The sequence below is a fragment of the Stegodyphus dumicola genome, chromosome 11 (assembly GCF_044657685.1).
Source record: "Stegodyphus dumicola isolate Sdum_Otavi_A_Nest chromosome 11, ASM4465768v1".
Lineage (NCBI taxonomy): Eukaryota > Metazoa > Arthropoda > Arachnida > Araneae > Eresidae > Stegodyphus > Stegodyphus dumicola.
The window spans coordinates 161,993,656-162,014,763 of NC_140778.1; the positions used below are offsets into that span (position 1 = coordinate 161,993,656).

The following is a 21,108-nucleotide window of genomic DNA, read 5'->3' on the forward strand; positions in this document are numbered from 1 at the left end:
TGAGGGAGACATGCATTTTGTGCTAATGTACTTGCGTTCTTCTTTTGAATGAAGTTTACAGTATTTAGTTAGAAACTAATATCCATCGTGTAGTACTGTGTGTAACACGGAAGTGATGTGGAACGTGAACATTTTCAATTTCTAAAAATCATATTTTTCACGGATACTGAATTCATCCTAGGAGCAGAAAAAAATGTAAAACGTTTTTTGTTGAAAAGTAGTTTTTTATGTGTAGCACATTCTTGTTGATAATAATAAATGTTGTTTTATTTTACAACGGAGAATCGTTTCCCGCTTTCATAATCTTCCTCCTCTATTCCACTGAAGAACGATAAATTGAATTTTACTGTATTCCAGCTTCTCATGAGAGAAGCTTAAATTAAAGGTACGAAAAACCTCTGAATGCAGAGAAAAGAAATGGAATGATACTAATGTCGTTTTTAATATTAGCAGAAGACATTTCAAAAGTGAAAAACACGAAAACTTCGTGTTTAAAACATTAGCTAAACAATACACACAGAAAAGTCACTTTTAGATTGCTAACGCTGATATTTTCAATAAAATGTCGAAGAGATTTTCACAAGCCAGTTAACTCTGTTTATGAAGAAGAATATGGTGTTAGTTTATCACCTCATAAACCGATTAATTTTCAGATCTAAGCATGTGAAGTTAATTTTTGAAATTCTGCAATCATTCTCGTAATCCAAGGAACCAATAAAAAATAAATTTCCGAATATTTACAGGTAGATTCAGATAAAAAAAATATTGCATAATTTAGAAAACCTACTGCGTAAATCTGCATGCTGAACAAAGAGAATTGCAGTACTCGTACTTCTTTTTACTAGTCCACTTCAGAGAAAATAGTTCTCTCATTTATTTGGCAAGTAGCCAAAAGAATAATTTTCGTTCGTTGAAGAACAGCGGCATAATATAGCTCGTTATCAAGAACCTTGAGCATGTAATTGCCTCTAAAATAATAATTTCAGAATTCATTGTTCCACAATAAAAGAATTCCTTCCACTAAAACGTGCTATATTATTAGATACATATTCAGTTTCTGTTCAATGGTTTGATGATTTGCGCTTCAAATAAATAGTCTATTCACTCATGAAAGAATGAGAATTAAGACGGGTAAGAAATTTCTCGAGCGCCTGGAATTTTTAAACAGGAATATTTATTAAAAGAGAGTAGTTATAGTTATCTAAACTATAGGATAATTAGGAAACAACGGTAAAAACAGTCAACGGTCAAAAAAGTAACTTACCAGCTTTTATAATGTTTAATTAAATAAATTAAGAAAATTTAATTATTTGTAAAAGAGAGGCTCCTTAACATAATGCATGGCCCTATGTTCAAAATATTTGAGGGATATGTTTGGAAAAATTTTATTCTGTAGTGAAAAAAACAAAACAAAACTGAAAGGTTTCAGATTTTAAATTACGTCCAAAGAGGCGTTTTTATAACATTTTGTGTCTTACCTTTATTTATTGAATACCATATTTTTCGCACTTGAACCACAAAATTCAATTCAACAGCAATATCTCAAAATAATTTTAAAATGAGCATATCTTTAGAATTCCCGATACACAGTTTCATGCTCTGGAGATAAAAATGTTTTTTTCTGTACAACGTTGCCATTGCTCGCTATGAAATCGTTGAGTCTGTTAATCAAAATGCCTTGAAGTTTTACAAAATATGAAATCGATAATAAAACAAATTCAAAATTTCAAATTAGGACTTCCACATGGCCATATTCTATGGAAGATTACGTTATTCAAATTTTGATGGCTCTAGGTACCATTGTTTTATCACAATGCGAGAAACATATGCAGATTCTTCAATTATGCAAGAAAATCAGAGAAAAATCATGCAGATGAGAAATTCATGCAGATTCTTAATTATTTAATTTCTTTGAATATAATACAGGGCGATAATATTTGGTGGCAACAATTTGAAAAGTGAAACAACGCTTATCGTGAATCGACGTAAAATGCCAAACCGAAATCAATAGTCCTTTGGAGTAAAAAAAAAAAAAAGAAATCTGTTTGAGCGAATGATAAATAATATCTTAAATAGAAAAACGGAGAAGAATTTATCACATTCGTAGGATCCTGACCAAGTTAGAGTTCGTCAAGCTTATCTGATATAAATAGTTGGATATAGTATATAAAAGTGAATGTTTTTTAGCTTTAGATTGTTTTAAATTAATATCTGTAGCCGCACGAAAAACAGTTTATCAGGAAAATGGCGAATGCTCAGAAGAAAGTATTTTACAATGTACAGTTTCAGATTATCATAACTCAGCGTTAAGTATTGTTGACTGGAGCATGCTGACGGGGAAGGATGGCGAGATAAGCATAAACCGCGGGGGAAAAAATGAAAAGATGTGAAGTTAGGTAAAATGATTTAAATATTAATATGAAAGATCTAGAAGTAATTTACGAGGTTGAGATCTATTTTAGACATTAAAATGTTTTCCAAGACCTTTTTGTTTGATACTGCCCAATTTGTTCACAAGCGTGTAGAGTTGCGCGCCTCCAACTTGCACGCAACCAAGAGGTGACTCTTGAAACTGGAAAATGGACAGAGTCTTGCTAAGGGTTTAAGTCCCTTTTTATTCAACTTAATAAATTACAATTGCGTGCTCTTGACGCTCACAAACTACGCTGATCCGGCGGTAAAATAAAAATAAGGACCTGAAAAGAAAATAATAACAAGACTAACTACGAGGCTCTCTAAAAGTAACTAACCTCACCGCGTTTTACAATACCGCTGCTAATTCAGCAAACTTTGAATATCACGTTGAACAATTAACAATTCTCCTAGGCAAGCACACAGGCCGAAACGCGGGGTTCTTCAATTTCTGTCTAACTACCTCCGCGCTCGTGAAGTAAGAACAGCACACCTCGAACTCGTTTCCTTTCTACGAACTCAGAATACTTCCGCTGATAATTTGAATCCTTGCGCGTTCTACTAAAATTTACATACTCTGGCATTGGCAGTTCCAGGGGAAAGTCAGGCTTGACAGGAAAGATAGTTTAAACTTAAAATAAATGTTAGTTAAAATAAATATAAACCCTACAAGCGTTAAAAGTGATCCAATGGTATTCTTAATTTTACAAATGAAATACTGTTAGTCATTGGATGAGTGGCAACAGACCGACACATTTGGAATTCCACAGCCAGTTTTTTAGATTCCTAAGCTACCTTTGAATATATTGTTACGGATTTTGTATTTAGTTAGCTATTTTTAGTAGAATTGTAATTATTATTTTTTTTTTTTTTTTCCTCTCATGGAATGTTGCGCGTGACGAGTTTTAAGAGAAAGGAGCACGTCCATTTTAATATTTAATAAACAAATATCACGTAATTTATATTTAAACTGAATAAATGTAAGTGACTACTGTGTTAGCTGTTACCGTAATTCTAATCTTTTGCTTTCCAGAATCTCGCGAAAATGGAAATTATCAGAACATTCTCGTGCAGGATTAAAAAACTTTGAAAAGCCAGAGAGAAACGCCTCAGTTATTTAGATAGCTGTTAGCAATAGCTGTTGTTGTTTAGATAGCAACAATACCTAACGTTGATTGTAGTGAATTCGCGGTGAAAGGGGATTAGCTTTCTCTTATGACTTACTTTTTTCTCGTCATTAACTACTAAAGAGTTTTCGTCAGCAGATCGCATTAAAGTGGACTGGGCAAATTGGATTGCGTTTAATGTTTTAGTAGTTTAAAATATAACTACTGATTATATTGCGAGATATTGCGATTTTGTACGAATATCTTTGAGGAAAAATCCAGCGTTTTGTGATAAGAATGAATTTTATTTACTTTTTATTGGACTTGCGCATTCAATCTATTACGAACCCGTACGGCACGCAACAATATATTGAGAATATTGTTTGAAAGCCATTCCACGTTTTTCCACAAAATATATGTAAGCTTAAAAAATTCCTTTGTTGCTATTGAGAAGACTGTAAGGAAAGATATCTGAGCAGGAACAATGGCAAGAATTTTAAATATTGTCTTTACTATGCATCAGTCATACCATTAAATGAAGTCGTATAGGAAGTTTATGAGTAAAATTTGTTTTTCTTTTTATTTCTGCATTCTTATCACGTTCAGAATGTAAATTTCAGAACTAGATAGTATGAAACGGGATCAATCATTTTGAATGATCCAGCACATTCATCTAAGATCTGTAGAAGCATCATGTTGCCGCAAAAAACTATCATTTAAATATCGCATTCTTATAAGGCAGAGAAGAGGACGGAATTCGAAATCGTTTCATACACGTGGCTGCTCTCAGCTAATTTTGGTACAAAATGGTCATGAGTTGAATCACATTATCAAGAAAAAGTGCGCGTCACAATATATTTAGGCATATATATTATTAAAAAAAAAAAAAAAAATCTGAAATTTTTCAGATTTTAAATTACGTCCAAAGGGGCGTTTTTTTAACGTTTTGAGTATTAAATATCAATAATTATTAAATATCATGTTCTTTGCACTTAAACCATAAAATTCAGTTCAAGAGCAATATCGCAAAATAATGTTAAATTAAGCATATCTTTAGAATTTCCGATATACACAGTCTCGCGAGCTGGAGATAAAAGTATTTTTTTTTTCTATATAACGTTGCCATTTCTCGCTTTTAAAGCATTGAGTTTGTAAATCAAAAATTCGTTAAAGTTTTACAAAATATAAAATCTATAATAAAACAAATTCCAAATTTGGGATTTCAGATGCCCATATTCGCAGTAGGATTTCGTCATTCAAAATTCGATGGCTCTATGTACCATTGTTTTATCACAATGCGAGAAATAGACAATCATTTATGCAGATTTTTCATTATTTAATTTCTTCAAATATAATGCAGGACTCTAACATTTTGTGGCAACAGTTTGAAAAGTGAACCGACGTTTATGAGTCCGACGCAAAATGACAAAACGAAAGCAATAGTCCTTCGGGACTGAAATCCCTTTGGACTAAAAATAAAAATAAATAAATAAATAAATAAAATAAAAAAATTAAAAAAATAAAAATTAAAAAAAAAAATCTGAAATGTTTCAGGATCCAGTGCAATAGCAATATCGCAAAATAGTTTTAAAACGAGCATATCTTTAGAATTTCCGATACAGAGACTTACGCGCTGGAGATAAAAATGTTTTTTCTGCACAACGTTGCCATTGCTCGCTTTGAAATCCTTGAGTTTGTTAATCAAAAATTCGTCAAAGTTTTAAAAAATAGGAAATCGATCATAAAACAAATTTCAAATTTCAAATTTTGTCTTCCACATGCTCATATTCGTTGGAGGATTACGTTATTCAAAATTCGATGACTCTATGTACCGTTGTTTTATCACAATACGAGAAATATACATACATTTATGCAGATTTTTCATTATTTAATTTCTTCAAATATAATGCAGGACTCTAACATTTTGTGGCAACAGTTTGAAAAGTGAACCGACATTTATGAGTCCCACGCAAAATGCCAAAACGAAACTAATAGTCCTTCGGGATTCAAATCCCTTTGGACTAAAAAAAAAAAAGACCTATACTTTTAAATATGAATTACGAAATGAGAGGAGCATTAACAATCTTATACTCAAATATAAATGAAGTTAGGGAAAAAACACTAACCTCAAATTTCGCTTTAAATGCAATTTGTTAATATTTCATCAAATAAACATTTTGTTTACTTTGTAGTGCATTTCATATGTCATTAAAAATCACTTGTATGGAATTTTTACAAAATATATTGTAGGTATACATTAATAAATTAAATAAGTAAAGTGCTTTTAAATTTATGTTGTTTTAGTGTACCGGCAAATTTTAAAAATATTAACAGTGTACCGTGAACGAAAAAGAGTTTAAGGATCACTGTGATAAAACAACAATATTCAGAGCCGTCAAATTTTGAATAAAGTAATCCTCCAGCGAATATGGGCATCTAGAAGCCGTAATTTAGAATAGAGAATTTGTTTTTTTCTCTGTTTCATATTTTGTAAGACATTAAAGAATTTTTGATTAGGAAACTCAACTTTTTCAGAGCGAGGAATGGCAACACTGTACGAAAAAAAAATATTTCCAGCGCGCGAGAGAGTGTATTGGAAATTCCAAATATATGCTCATTTAAAAATTATTTTGCGATATTGTTGTTGATTTGAATTTTATGGTTTGAGTGCTAAGAACACGATATTTACTAAATAAAGGTAAAGCACAAAACATTTAAAAAACGCTCCTTTGGGCATAAAGTAGAATCTGAAAGATTTTAAATTTTTTTATATATTTTTTAAAATATTTAAATTGTTTCATTTTTATTAGGGTTCATTCTGATAAGTTTTTTAGTAACCTGAAAGCATTCTTTAAAGATACAGACATGACTAAGAAAATATTTAAAAAATATTTCTGTGAGGTTATTCTTCTGACTACTATAATTTGAGACTATCATAAATTTTTCTTGCATGCATAGCTGAATTCCATTAACCGATATTATGTATTATCAGAGCCTATTCTTACAGCGCAATATACTTGCTTCAAAAGAGCATTGCAGATCCCTGCATTGCAGTGAATTCTTTATTCTATTGCGCAGAAAACCTACGCAATATTTATCATGCAGGTGGTCTAAGAGACACAGAAACAATAAGAAAGAAGTACACCTGCAAATATTTTTGGTGCTGCCATGACTAGAAAATGCTGCGGGAAAACGAGGAATCTTCTTGAAACAAAGAGCTAATAAATGCATTTCGTAAGGGTGTTTAAACCACAACCTGTAATGTTAAAGGAGTTGTTTCCTGTTTATAAACTTGTTTATAAACTTATAAACTTTAAAACGTGAAAGAACATTTTATGATAACGTACAGATACTACACGTTGAAAAAATTAGCTGTTTTTTTTTCCATTAAACGTAACTGTGAACATTTCGATGACAGATTTAAAAGTCCTGTTTTTTAATTTCAAAATTTCAGAAGGGAAATAAACACTTGCCCTCAAAATGAGACAGATGCGTTAAAAAAATTGCGCTTTAAAATTTATAGAATCAAATGGTTATTTTATAGCAAAGTACGTACTATCCTTTGGATCATGAATCGCGCGGGAAAATTCTCAAATTCTTGAGGTCCTGAGACCAGAAATTCCACTTCAAGCTTCTATTGTAGAAGAAAACAGTGGCGTATTTAATTGTAAATTATTCCACACTTTTGTGGATCATCAGATACTCATCTTTAAGGTTTTAGCCCAAAGGGCGTTAGCCCAGAAGGGCTATTAATTTCGTTTTGGTATTTTGGCGTTGGTTTACCATAAATGTCGGTTCACTTTTCAAATTGTTACCACCCAATATTAGAGCCTTGTGTTATATTTAAAGAAATTAAATAAGGAAGAATCTACATAAATGTATGTATGTTTCTCGCATTGTGATAAAACAACGGTACCTAGAACCATAAAATTTTGAATACCGTTTTCTGTTATTTGAGGTTGCGTATTATCTAGATTCTAGAATAATCAAAATTCTTTTCTGTAAGCCTGATATGATTTGATCATTTACATAGATATATGACGACTCTTACAGATACAAAAAAGTAAGATTAATACTTATCTTAATAATATTGAAACAGAACGAATCCGCATTGCCCATTAAACAGTGATCCATGTTTCGAAGTACCTCACTGCAAAAAGAATTAACTGTTCTTTTATTTTGCAGTCTTCTTCTTTGCGCAGTTTTCTTTCATGACATTCTTATTTGGCTACAAAATTAAAATATAATCCTCTTTCATTTACGTTGAAAGAACCTTCTAATTTTCAATCATCAAAGGAAGAGAAGGAGCTTTTCAGCAGCTTTCACCAGCTTGAATCTAGAATTTTCTATGCAACAGGCATTGATTAGTACATATTACTAAGTCTAAAATTTAAAGCCACTCATCTGTATATTACACAGCCTCTATACTTTAATATCCAATTTCTTCGCCTTTTAAAAATGTAGTAGTGGTATAATGTCTTTTCTCCCTTCTTTCTGCATGCCTTCGTAGTGTAACAATTAGCACACTCGGCGCGTATTGGAGAAGTCCAGGTTCGAATTCCGACAGGGACATTGCACATTTTTCACATCTCTTGCTTCCAAAAACTCCTAATGACTCTAAGTGGCACACAAACTAAAAGGTGGTGGGTGATGCTTCTTCACCATCAGGATTTGGCGATTGGGTCCCCTAATTCCCAGTCCCTTTAAAAGGGGGGAGCATATAAGGTATTTTCTCCTTCCTTTCACCTGCCTTCGTGGTGTAATGGTTAGCACACTCGACGCGTATTCGAGAGGTTCCAGACCATTGCTTATTTTTCACGTCTCCTGTACAAAAAAATCCTAATGACTCTATAGTGGTAGCTGTGAGTTTATAGTGTGAACGTCTATAGTGTAGTAAAGTGTTTTAGTAGTTTATAAACTTGTAACACATCTTCGAGCTCGTTATTAAAGAGATCGTTTTTGGTATTGAAATTGGAAAAAAAAAATTCCAAACTTTTCGACACTAGAAACATTTTTAGCTTAATCGTTCCGTACTTCGTTGTCGTTTTACTTTAACGGGACATTTATTATTCATGTTGTCAGGTAAGTATTGGCTTCGTTGTTGTTATTGCTGTTGTCTTGTCCATGAATTTCATGGAAGAATGGTTGCCGAGCTTCAAGGAGGAAACACCGGCTTTCCATGAAAGATACGGTCTTCAGTTAGATGTGTCTTCATTCGATATGAAGTAATTTATCTTATTTAATATGCGAAACAATCAGCGCTCGCAGGAGTAATGTATGGGATACATTTCCCCCAGTCGAATAAAAAGCAGTTTTTGTACTGATGGGGGCACGTATAGCACGTGTGCAAATGTGTACAGTACATGTGCATATTGCTGTAAAACTGTATTTTGTAATCTACTAAGCTTCCCTCCAAAATATGTATAGTTGTATAAAAGTTTCTTAACGTAATTATTTGTCTCCAATTTTCCTTCTTGTCCCGATAAATTATTTTCCGGATGCTTATGTCTCCAACCATTCACTGTTTAAGTGAAAGAACTGAAAGCAATGTATAATATACAAGCTTCTTAATAGTTTATATATTTTACTTACTTAATTTATACACTTGTCTGTAATTTATGTAATTCATTCCATGCCTAACGAAAAGTTTTTAATTGCCTCTGCATCATTTGTGCAGTTAACAAAAGATGTTTTTAACGTTATAAAGTGAACACTTCAGCACAACCTATTCGTCTGCACGCCACCTGACAGAGACGGAAATTAGCTGTAATTATGTTACACACACCGAGAAAAGCACGCAGTACCTCTCTTTTATCTAAGCTGAACATGTTCCTTTCAGAATGATTAATTTTTCCGGTTTCTCACAGTAGAATATTTGCTTATGCTTTATAAAATGATTTAAAGAATAAAGAATGGGAATGGTTGAGAAAGTCAATTATTAAATTAAATTTTTAAAGGTATATTTAATGCTTGTAAGGATTTGATTTCTTTTAAGAATATTCTTTTTGTCGCCACGTGTGTACGGAAGTTAAAATCTTGACTCCGGCAGTTTGAAAGAATTAAATAATTATGAAACAAAGAACTTTGAAAAATATATGCTATAGTATACCTTGCTACTGCATTCGCCGAAAATATTTCTATAGATCTTTGTGATTTTGGAACAATATGCGCCAAACTATTTTCTACAGAAAATAAACATAGTTGGACACTGTTATATTAAATGCATTGTATTTATATTTTATAAAAGTGTTTTTGCTTTTAAAATAAGTATTCTCAATAAAAACTTTTTAAAATATATAATTTTATTTCGTTGTGTTTTGTTTATAGAAATAACTAATCTAAGAGGTATATTTCTGATATTTAGAATAATTTTGCTGCAGTCAAAATAAGCTGAAGATCAAAATATATTTTTCTGTCAGGAAGCATGAAGCATATACAACATGTCCACAAAGTAATTACCCAGCTTTTATTTTAACAACCGTTGGTCGTAGACACATACTTTCGTTACAAAAGTGTTTTAAATGACACAAATAATCGTGTTTGGGTTTTTCAAATTAGAGAGAGAAAAAAAAAAAAAAAAAAAAAAAAAAAAACTGTTTTCTAAAATTACGAAATCTAACTTTTTATACGTTCTCCCATATTTTATTACTTGTATTTAGAGAGCTTTCACTCGCATTGTAGACGCATGCTTTTATTACAAAAATTGTTTTAAATGACACAAATAATCGTGTTTGGGTTTTTCAAATTAAAAAAAAGAACTGTTTTCTAAAATTACGAAATCTAACTTTTTATACGTTCTCCCACCATTTTATACTTGTATTTAGGGAGCTTTTACTCGCATTGTAGACTCATACTTTCATTACAAAAATTGTTTTAAATGACACAAATAACCGTGTTTGGGTTTTTTAAACTAAAAAAAAAAAAAGACTGTTTTCTAAAATTACGAAATCTAACTTTTAATACGTTCTTCCACATTTTATACTTGTATTTAGGGAGCTTTTACTCGCATTCTAGACGCATACTTTCATTGCAAAAATGTTTTAAGTGATACAAAAAATCGTGTTTGGGTTTTTCAAATTTAAAAAAAAAAAAAAAAAAAAAAACTGTTTTCGAAAATTACGAAATCTAACTTTTTATACGTTCTCTTGCATTTTATACTTGTGTTTAGGCAGCTTTTACTTGCATTGTAAAAAATACATTACAAAAGGTGTTATTTTTGTATGACAAAAACTGACCAAGATATCTAATTTTAAAGTTTGAAATAATACTCAGCTACGGTAAAAAATTGACGGCAGAAATATTTGCATTTGTATGCAACTAAATATCAGATCAGAAAAAAGTTTCTGCTATTAACAGATTAAGTCAAGCAGTTCTGTGCATGTTGTTATGAAAAGTATTGATCCTTAAATAGGATGTCTTAGTTAGAAAATCTTAAAGAGACTGTGTCTTAGAAAACACTGGCAAACTTCCGTATTGGCACATAACTATCTCATAAAAGTGCTCGTATAAAATTAAACAAAAACAAACAAAAAAAAAAAAAAAAAAAAAAAAAAAAAAAATGAAAGGTACATTTTGTGTGTTACCTTTATTTATTATCATGTTCTTCGCACTTAAACCATAAAATTCAGTTCAAGAGCAATTACGCAAAATAATTTTAAATGGAATATGTCTTTAGACTTCCCGATACACAGTTCTCAAGCTCTGGAGATAAAACTGTTTTTTCTGCACAACGTTGCCATTGCTCGCTTTGAAATCCTTGAGTTTCTTAATCAAAAATTCGTAAGTTTTACAAAATATGAAATCATTAATAAACAAATTCAAAATTTCTAATTTGGTCTTCCACATGCCCATATTCGCGGTAGGATTATGTCATTCAAAATTTGATGGCTGTAGGTACCGTTGTTTTATCACAATGCGAGAAACATACACACATTTATGCAGATTCTTCATTATATAATTTCTTCAAATATAATACAGGGCGATAATATTTGGTGGCAACAGTTTGAAAAGTGAAACGGATATTCAGAGTGACTCGAAGGAAAACGAAAACAATAGTCCCTTAAGGACAAAGCCCCTTTGGACTAAAAAAATTGCATGTGAATATTGTTTACGTTATTTTCAATGCTTAAAATTTATAAATTTCTTATATGAAAATGATTTTGGTATACTGAATGTAATAAAATTATTGATTAAAGAATATACACATTAGTAAGTCGGAAAGAACTTTAACTGAATGACGTTAAATGAAAATAAACTGCAGTTTATTTTAAATTGTTTCCCGCCCGGCTCCTCAAGCGAGATAATAAACTCGATTTTATGACTTTGTAAAATCCACAAAAATCGCAAGCTTTAAAAATTAAATATCTGGGCCATTTTTTGTCGTGGAAAGTGAAACGATCTGTGTTTAATTTATATTCCGTATTTATCCAAAAAATTCCTTTTATAAATTTATAAATGCCAAAACTCGAATATATGTGTCGTTTAAAATACTTTTGTTTTGGAAGTTTTTGTTTACAATCAACTGTTGTAAAAATAGAGGCCGGGTAAAGACGGACATTGTGTATGTGTATCTCTGTAAAGATAATCTTTTAGCGAGTGTTGTCCTATGAAGAAAAGATGTGTTTCTTCTTACAAAATTGGTTAAGAAGTATTTATCCATTTATCAGTAGCGGATAATTTGTATTTGTACTAATAAAAATGTTTTCTGCAGATTACAGAAAGAAGCTTTCGTCATCGTCAGCTCCTTATGATCACAAGAAGTAGTTTGGTTTTCCCAAAACAATGGAAAAGAAGTGAATTGAACGACCTCATAGAACGACCGCAGTTGGAGAATGAATATTCCGATATCGACAGGTAAATGATTACCAATTTTCTACGAAAACATTTTTTGACGTATTATCAGTTAACTTGATATAAGACTTTAGGAACTGATACAGTGTAAACAGAAGCGTTACTTTTGTTGAAATACTACATTCATTTTGAGGTGAAATGACTAAAAAGAAAATAAGACTTTGTTTTTTTAAGAATATTTCAATCAGCAATTCTTCTTCTAAATTATTTGTTATTTTCTCAAAATACATACCACATTTGTCTAAAATTAAGTTGCATTCATTGTGAGGTAAAATGACTAAAAAGAAAGTATTACTTTGCTTTTTGAAAAATATTTCATTCAGCAATTCTTCTTCTGAACTATATGTTATTTTCTCAAAATACATATCACATTTGTCTAAAATTATGTAAATTTAAATTTTTCACATTTTAAAGATGATACGCCTTACCCTTGTTATGTTATTTTATATTAGCATATATCCATTGTAATTTACTAAAGAGTCTTCAGATAATCCATTGTATATTCTCCCCATTCACATATAATGCCATATAATGCAAAGTACTAACTATAATGCGAAGGACCACATACAGCGCAAAGTTCTAATTATACTAAAGAGGATTTGTGTTGATTATGGCCAAACAGACTAGGGCTATCTGCGTAAGGGGATGGATGCCTGCGTGGAGGACTTTCTAAGGAAAGTTGGCTCGTATAGGCATTACACATGGGGAAAACCAAGAAAATGCCCATGCAGCTAGTCCGTTCACCTGGAGTCGACCCCAGGTCTGAATTGCCAGTGTTCAACGATTTTACCGCTCGGCCACTGGTAGATCTATACTAATGAGGAGAGAAGTATAGGTACTTCTTAGTTTTCGGAATAAATCATAATTTTAGAAGGAGCTTACCGGAGCTCTAAATGTTCCGGCACTTCTTCTATGTAACTGAACAACAATTTCAGTAGAAACGTTCCGGCACTTCTTCTATGTAACTGAACAACAATTTCAGTAGAAATCTGATCTCGAAAATTATATTTTTAGCAATAAAATTAGATTAAAAATCGCTTATTAAATTTTAATTTATCTCTGTACGTTTTATGTAATTTTAATCATTTAATTACCTTAATCTTTAATTATTTAATTATTGTATTGAATAATAATTAATTAATTGAAGAATAATTATTAATGAAATAACAATAAAAATACCGATTATTAATTTATAATTATTAATTAATCTGGTGATAATTAATTATTTAATTTTTGAATTATTAATGATTTCAATGCCCGTTTTATTAATTTATTTATTTACTCTTGCTCCTCTTTCCTGATGCTCTTGCCTAGGGCTCTGGCACTTCTAATTTTAGAAATTAAGCTCTGCTTATTAATCCTAAACAATAGTATTTCTAATACATAGTTAACTGTTTCGAAGAACCCTTGTTAAAGGAGCTAAGACTCCTTAATGTTTGAATATGTTGTTGGATAATGAATTGGAATGCACATTTTCGTTCTCGCATGTTGAATCTTATTTGTATAAATAAATTATGTGCGAAATAAAAAGCTTTTAATATAACATTAAAAACATTTAAATTAAAAACATGCTAAAATTAAAAGGATTCTGTATCAATTTCGTATGGCATTGTAAACATCTTTTATTGATTACAATAAAGTTGAAAATGCTTCTGAAATTATTGAGGTGTATTAGAAGTTAAATGTATTTTAATTTATATCAGTTAGAGAAGAATAAAACATAGATGTAAATTATTAAGAAATGCTTTTACCGCTTTTAAATTGCGGTGAAAGCAATAATAATAATGAATAAAAAATTAATTAAATTTGAAAAATAATTTAAAGATTTCCTGCTTTGCCAAATAGTAGTACTATGTGAACTTGCCATATCTGATTATTTGATGATAATTAATTAAATGTCTTACTTTTGTCACAGTGGAACACTTGCCAAGGGCTGCTTAGAAAAATTGTTAAGATTTTCTAATCTGTTAACTTCTGTCGCACAGTCCCTCTTCGCATTTTATTTTGCTAGGAGTGGATTTTACTTTTAAATGAAATAAATACTCTTCCTTCGAAATTTAAAAATAAAATTTGTAAAATTTGTTCGAAAAGGGGTTCCGAGAGTCTGAGAATAATGGAAATCGCCAAATGATAATAATAGTAATAATAATAGTAATAATAATAATAATAATAATAATAATAATAATAATAATAATAATAATATAATAATAATAATAATAATAATAATAATAATAATAATAATAGTAATAGTAATAATACTACTAATATATAACAATTTGTAATTTATTAAAGCAATGATGATAATAATAATAATAATAATAAAATGTTTCAAACGGACTAATTGCGTTAATCATGAGGGACTCGAAAAACTTGCAGATGCTCCTCTTGTCCCGCCAAAAGTGGAAATTATCTACCTTCATATACATATATAGTCTTTTTATTCTCGTTATTAGCCCAGCGAGAATTTTATCGTTGAAAGAAAAACGAGAAAAATCAGGAAGCAGTCGCAGGTTATTAAATTTTGAAAACTTGCAAAACTTTCGTGGTCGCATTTACATTAACATTCGGGGAGAGGACTGCATACTAGGAAAGATGTAATATCGCAAAATAACCTCAAAATTATGCTATATATTTTTTTTTAATTTGGAATTTAGGTACTTACGTATTATCCCGTCGACCCTAAAATTATCGCAAAGAAGTGCGGTATAGCGCCAGTTGCGGTTAAACATAAAGTAAGGACACAGTCGTAACATCTGCGCTTTGCACACTACGGCTGTTTCCCTAAAGGGAAGGGTATCTTTGTGGAGGACTTTCTAAGGGAAACTGGCTCATATACACATTACACATGGGGAGAACCGCGAAACACCCCTGCAGCCAGCCCGTTCACCCGGAATCGAACCCAGATCGGAACTACCAGTGTTCAGCGATTTTATCGCTCGGCATTTTGGAAGGAAAAGAAACCAAAAAGAGAATGATTAAAAATTGGGACTTAGCTTCTACAGAGTAGAGAGAGAGTGGATTGTTTCCAAAGTAATAGGATTCTTCTATAAAAAATATGTGAATTGATCGACACGATATGGTCACCTGCGTATGACTGATAAAACAATATTAGATTGGAAAAGTTACCTGCAGAAAGTTTCTACTCACAGCATTCTAAACAGAGCTTCCTGTAAATTGGAAGGGCCTAACAAAATAATAGAAATCGACGAAAGCCTTTTTACGAAGCGTCGTAGAATAATGTTTATTTGTTAAATACACAGCTGTCAGTTTCTTCTGAATTTCACAGGAACGATTGGCACAGCTTTGGTGGGATCTTCACCAACTTTCATGCTTCGATGGTAGCCAACTTTCGTGGTCGACGGGATAATACGCGAGTTCAGAAGTTTACCATTTATAAACCGAAGTTTAATATTTATAAACCGAAGTTTAACATTTATAAACCAAATTTCAAGTTCAGGAATGTACTCAACACTGTTATATTAAGTTGGGATTGCCATTTAATTAGGTGCTGTTTTTATACATTACGCTGTGCTTATATAGATTTTGTTCGGCATCGAAATTGTCTGCCGGCATTAACAATAATCGAGGGGGTGGGAGGCCGACTATAAGTTAACTTCGTTAAACGGCTTTTTGCTGAATCCGGAAATCTATCAAAAGTTACGGTCATTTAAAGTCCAGTCGTTTAGTTTGGATGTTGCATTAGAGTTACTTAGTAGAGTTTTTTGCTGAAGTTCTAACAGGAAATACTCGTAGCTTAAAACTATTTAAATGTAAAAACAGTTTACAATTTTTAACATAAGGTTAAAAATATAAAGGAAAATTCCTAAATTCAAGGGTTTATTCGATATATCTGGGAGGGAAAAAAAAAAAAAAAAGAAAGCATATACATTTTATTTATTCTGGATAGAAGTAGATGATGACGCAGTGTAATACCATTGTATATATTCTTCTGATTTGTCTATAATTTTCTATCGCTTAAAATCTTCAGAATTTTAAAGCCATTTTATAATTCTAACAAATATATTCAATAAATACTTTCGCTTTATAAAATTAAAAGCACTTATAAAGCGACTTGGCAAGTTTTGAAGATTTCACCTCGAAATCGCCAGCAGTGAAGCAAGAATAAAAAAGAATTTAAATCTGTAGAAGGAAGAGATTGACTTCATTTAAGAACACGAAGAACATTAAGGTGTTGCCACTTAATAGTAGCGAATATAAAGTAATGTGTTAAAAATGACCGACAATACAGAAAGAGATTAAAAGACAAGCATTATTTCGCTTTTAATTACATAAGAAAGAAATAAGCATTTCCTAGAATTCCTCATTCATCTGCGAAGAAAAATTCTGGCAGTTTCGGCAGACGAATTTTTCTTCCTGTGCGTTATATTTGATCACAATACGAGTACCTGTACGTCATTACAAAATGAAAGAGAGCAAAAACAATAAAAGCGCCCACGTGAGATCTAAGGCTCCTATGTTTGTTTTTCTTTCTCTTGTTTGATGTTCCGAACCAGTTATGAGGGTTTGATGACCCATAAAATAATGAGCGAAAGCGGAAGTGGTTTGCGAATTTATCTTTGCAAGGGGAAGTTCATTTCTGTTCTGTGTAACTCATTAAAGACAGATGCAGTTGGTAAACTGCAGAACCGTCAGTAGGCTGAAATACTATAAACTTTAAATGTAAAAATATTTAAACGTTAATTTTTCGTGTGAGACATATTAGAAAGTGAAATAAAGTATAAAGAGAATGACGTTACAATCGTGGATAGAATTTCTACGCATGTTTCTAACGTAGTTACGTTGTGTTGTGACTTACCTCACTCCAGTTTTGATTGGGGACGGGTCCGAGGGTTTCCTATCCGTCTTCCCTTACCATCAACTTCTCGAGAGGACTTTCGGTTCACCGCATATTTAGAGTGCCCCCCATGCCGCACAGACACTATACATTTACAAACATCCATGCCTTCTCCGGAATACGAACCTTCGGTACAGCAGTCAGCATCGCTAACCTCTTTCCAGGTTGGGCGGCAATTTTAGGTTTTAATTATATAAAATTAAAAGGGACCCTAGAAGTTGCGAGGCAGAAAGCATCGAATTATGGAAGTACAGTTTGTATTCCATTCATCTTCAAAACACCATCTTTCCAGACGTGCCTTTAAAAGTGCCAACAGACATTTTATATTTCGCGACGTGGAGCTACACTAATCTCCGAAATATACTCATATTACAGAGATCAGAGTACACTTGCTTTTGACTGCTTTAATTATATGCTATATTCGCATTCCTTCTCACTACAGTCGCAGTTATTAAGCATAATTATCGACGGAAAATAGCAATTATAACTTTCTCTAATTAATTAAAATTTAGTTAAAGCAGAAATAGATATTTTAAAGCAAAAATCACTAGACACTTTTTAAAAATATATTAAAAAATATATCACACATCAGATTGTCAATCGTTGGACGAAAAATATCATTCTGAAGGTGTACGTTTCTAAACAATGTTTTCCACATTCTTTAACTCTTTGAAGACCATAACGCCCCAGACGGCCTTTCATTCAAACGACCACAACTGCCCAAAATGGCCGAAATTCCGATGTTGTTTTCTTCCCTCCCCTAAGGTATGCAGTAGCAGGTGTAGTTGCCCAAAATGCATTGTATCAGTTTATTACAGACAGCTTGTCCTAAAAGCATTTATTTATGGATTCTTATCTTTATTTGCTAGGAAATAGACAGGATGACATTTGAAATCTTCACTCTTCTTTGTGCATTAATGGACGGGAGGGGAGGAAATTACTGTGACTCTCGAAAACCTTTTCGGGCGGTTCGGTATTTTATGCGTACAGGTTAGCGAAAACTTCGGTTTTCAAAGAGTTAATAAAGAAGTATGAAGTATAGCATAGGACTGCAGTTTTCTAGACTCCAAGTATTAATAGAACTCAAACTATCCGTTTGTTATACGTTCTAGCTCAAGTGAAATTTAGAAAATAAGTTACTGAGTCAAGTACTATCAGTTTTTATGTTATAAGCTCTCGTTTACTTAGTAGCATCAAATGTATGAAACTTCTAAGATTTTAAGTGAATTTATCACTATATCTTGTAACGTATCACACACACTGACTGAGGGTTTAAGTAACCCTTTTATTTAATTCAAATAAAAAGCACCCCTCTTGCTTACAGAATAGCCAGCATTTATGGCTTAAAACAAAAGTAATGGATTTGACTTAATTAAGTAAACCTAAGTTAGCCGAACGGCTACAAAGATAGAGAAACGTGTAAGCTGGCTCTGAAGTAAGGTCGGCGTGGCAAACCGAATGGCAAAAATAGCGCAACGCCGCCCCAGAACAGAGCTTTGAACAGAATCAAATTAGCAACGTGTCTTTCAGAAAGCAGAACACGTTCTAATTCTACCCGCTAAAACCTTCCTTTACTATCTTCTATCTACCTCATTTGAATACACGTCAGATAGATCATTTATATTCTGGCAGTAAAATTAGAAACGAGAAGGACAGAAAAGCAAATTAACATGAAATAACTAACTAAGTTAATGAAACCTTAAATTGTAATTAAATTTTTGTCGATTTTTAAGTTCGTAGCTTAAGCACTACAAAATGTTTGGTAATATTTTTACTCTTTTAAGTAGTGGGTTTAGCTGTTTTGACTATTAACTCTAGACGAAGCGCCTGGATAACAGATATCAACTGCGCGCCTGTATAAGTAACAAGTAATTAAAGTAAAATGCCAGAACACTGGAAGACGGAGATGACAAAAGATAGAAACATTGTTCTAAGAATCGAATGTTGAAGGAATGTTGCTGATGAAGATACGAATGCAGAATGAAAATAAAAGTCCGTTATATTCAGTTGAACGCTGTGCACAATCAAAAGCATAACCTGTAATTGACATTTTGTGAAATAAATGAAAGAAAAAAGTTTTAAAATTGATTTTCCTTACTCTAGGTACATTCTAATGAGTGGATGAAAACTATCACCCACGCGCCTAATTGTGCAACACAATCATACGCGCCTAATTGTGCAACGCAATCATACGCGCCTAATTGTGCAACATACGCGCCTAATTGTGCAAAACAATCATACGCGCCTAATTGTGCAACATACGCGCCTAATTGTGCAACACAATAATACGCGCCTAACGCGGGGGTTGCTTCCCAAGTTTTGGGATCATTATTGTGTTGTGATAATCTTTTTATATATATAAGCGGCTAAAGTGTGTGTAGCCGATACTTTACTGTTGCCACTCGGAAAAATTTGCGGGCAAATTAACGTTACTTCAGTTTTTAATTAATATCTCGGCCGATTAAAGTCATACGAAGATGAGAACGGTATCGATGGATTCGGAGAATTTTTTGGAATCCGAGGATACACGGTCTCGAATTTCAACTCGGCGCCGTTCCGTAGATATTTGAGAAAAAACAATTTAGCACGCAACCAAATCCCTCTAATAGGAAAAACCCAAGAAAGAAAGTGGAAAATGTAGAGAAAACGTAGGGGAAAATTAGTTTTTAATTAATATCTCGGTTAATTAAAGTCCCAAGAAGACGCGAATGGTCAAAATGCGGACCTGCGGAATCCAACGGCGTGCTTCGCTAAGCCTGGAAGCCAGCCGTTTCGGAGGAGATGATGTTACTTCACCCCATATATATATGCGGCTTAAGTGTCTGTTTGTCGCCGATAGTTTATTGGTTACTTGCGTAACTGTACTACCCAATGGGGTGAAGTTGCCACGGCACAGAGTTGCCGTTTCAATTAGACAATTTCCTGTAAAACTTGCCTTTGCCAATTAGACAATTTCCTGTAAAACTTACCATCTATAAGTCTCAGGGTCAAACGCTTAAGCGTGTTGGCATTTTTTTACCTGAGCCTGCATTTGGACACGGCCAACTTTATGTTGCCTGTTCAAAAGTTCGTGAAAGAACGAACGTAAAATTAAAAATAATGGATGGTCCTCTGCAAGGCGAACTTAAAAATGATGAAAAGATCTACACCAGAAATGTTGTGTACAAAGAGATCTTTGACATGTGAATTAACATTTTATTATTTAAATCACCTTTATTTATTGAGCTGGCGGTGGCTCTTAAGAAATGTATAGCCAGTGGTTTCCTTCATTGCACTCTACTTTAAGCAACTAAGAAAGTAAAAGGGGGAAACCCCGTGGGGCAGTAAGCAAAAGGTCGTCTTCGCCGCCTGCCCTGGGTAATTCAGTTTAAATTAGCAGACACATTTGCACAAATCATTTTAATTACAATTTATAATATCTAGAACAGCGGTCATTTCGTATGACGGCCGGGCTTTCTAGTTATATATATATAACATATACATTTATACATATGTTTGTATGTATGTACATATATTATAATAACGTAAATATACATGCAATTTTTTGAGCCCACCAACGGCCGAGCGGTAAAGTCGCTGAACACTAGTAGTTCGGTCCGAGGTTCGAATCAGGCGAATCGCTGGTTGCATGGGCGTTTTCGTGGTTTTTCCCCATGTGTAACGTGTATACGAGCCAGTTTCCCTTAGAAAGTCCTCCACGAAGGCATCCCTCCCTTTAGGCAAATAGCCCTAATGTGCTTTGCCGTAATTAAATACACCATGCAATTTTTCCGTCTTTCGTGTCAAATATTAAGTGAAAATTTAAAGGAAACTATATATCTTTTGTCTGAAATTTTAAATAAAAGCTGTATTTTTCTTTTGAGTAATAATTTACGAAACTTGTTT

General features: G+C 32.5%; 1 protein-coding gene across 1 annotated transcript in view; it reads left to right on the forward strand.

Annotated features, from left to right (window-relative positions):
* Positions 1-21,108, forward strand: part of LOC118200260 (cAMP and cAMP-inhibited cGMP 3',5'-cyclic phosphodiesterase 10A-like) — a 234,828-nt gene that overhangs the window by 32,695 nt on the left and 181,025 nt on the right. Inside the window, exon 4 of the mRNA XM_085826198.1 lies at positions 12,229-12,371. Within this exon, the coding sequence (XP_085682324.1) occupies positions 12,229-12,371 (143 nt within the window). The remainder of the gene's footprint in view (positions 1-12,228; positions 12,372-21,108) is intronic.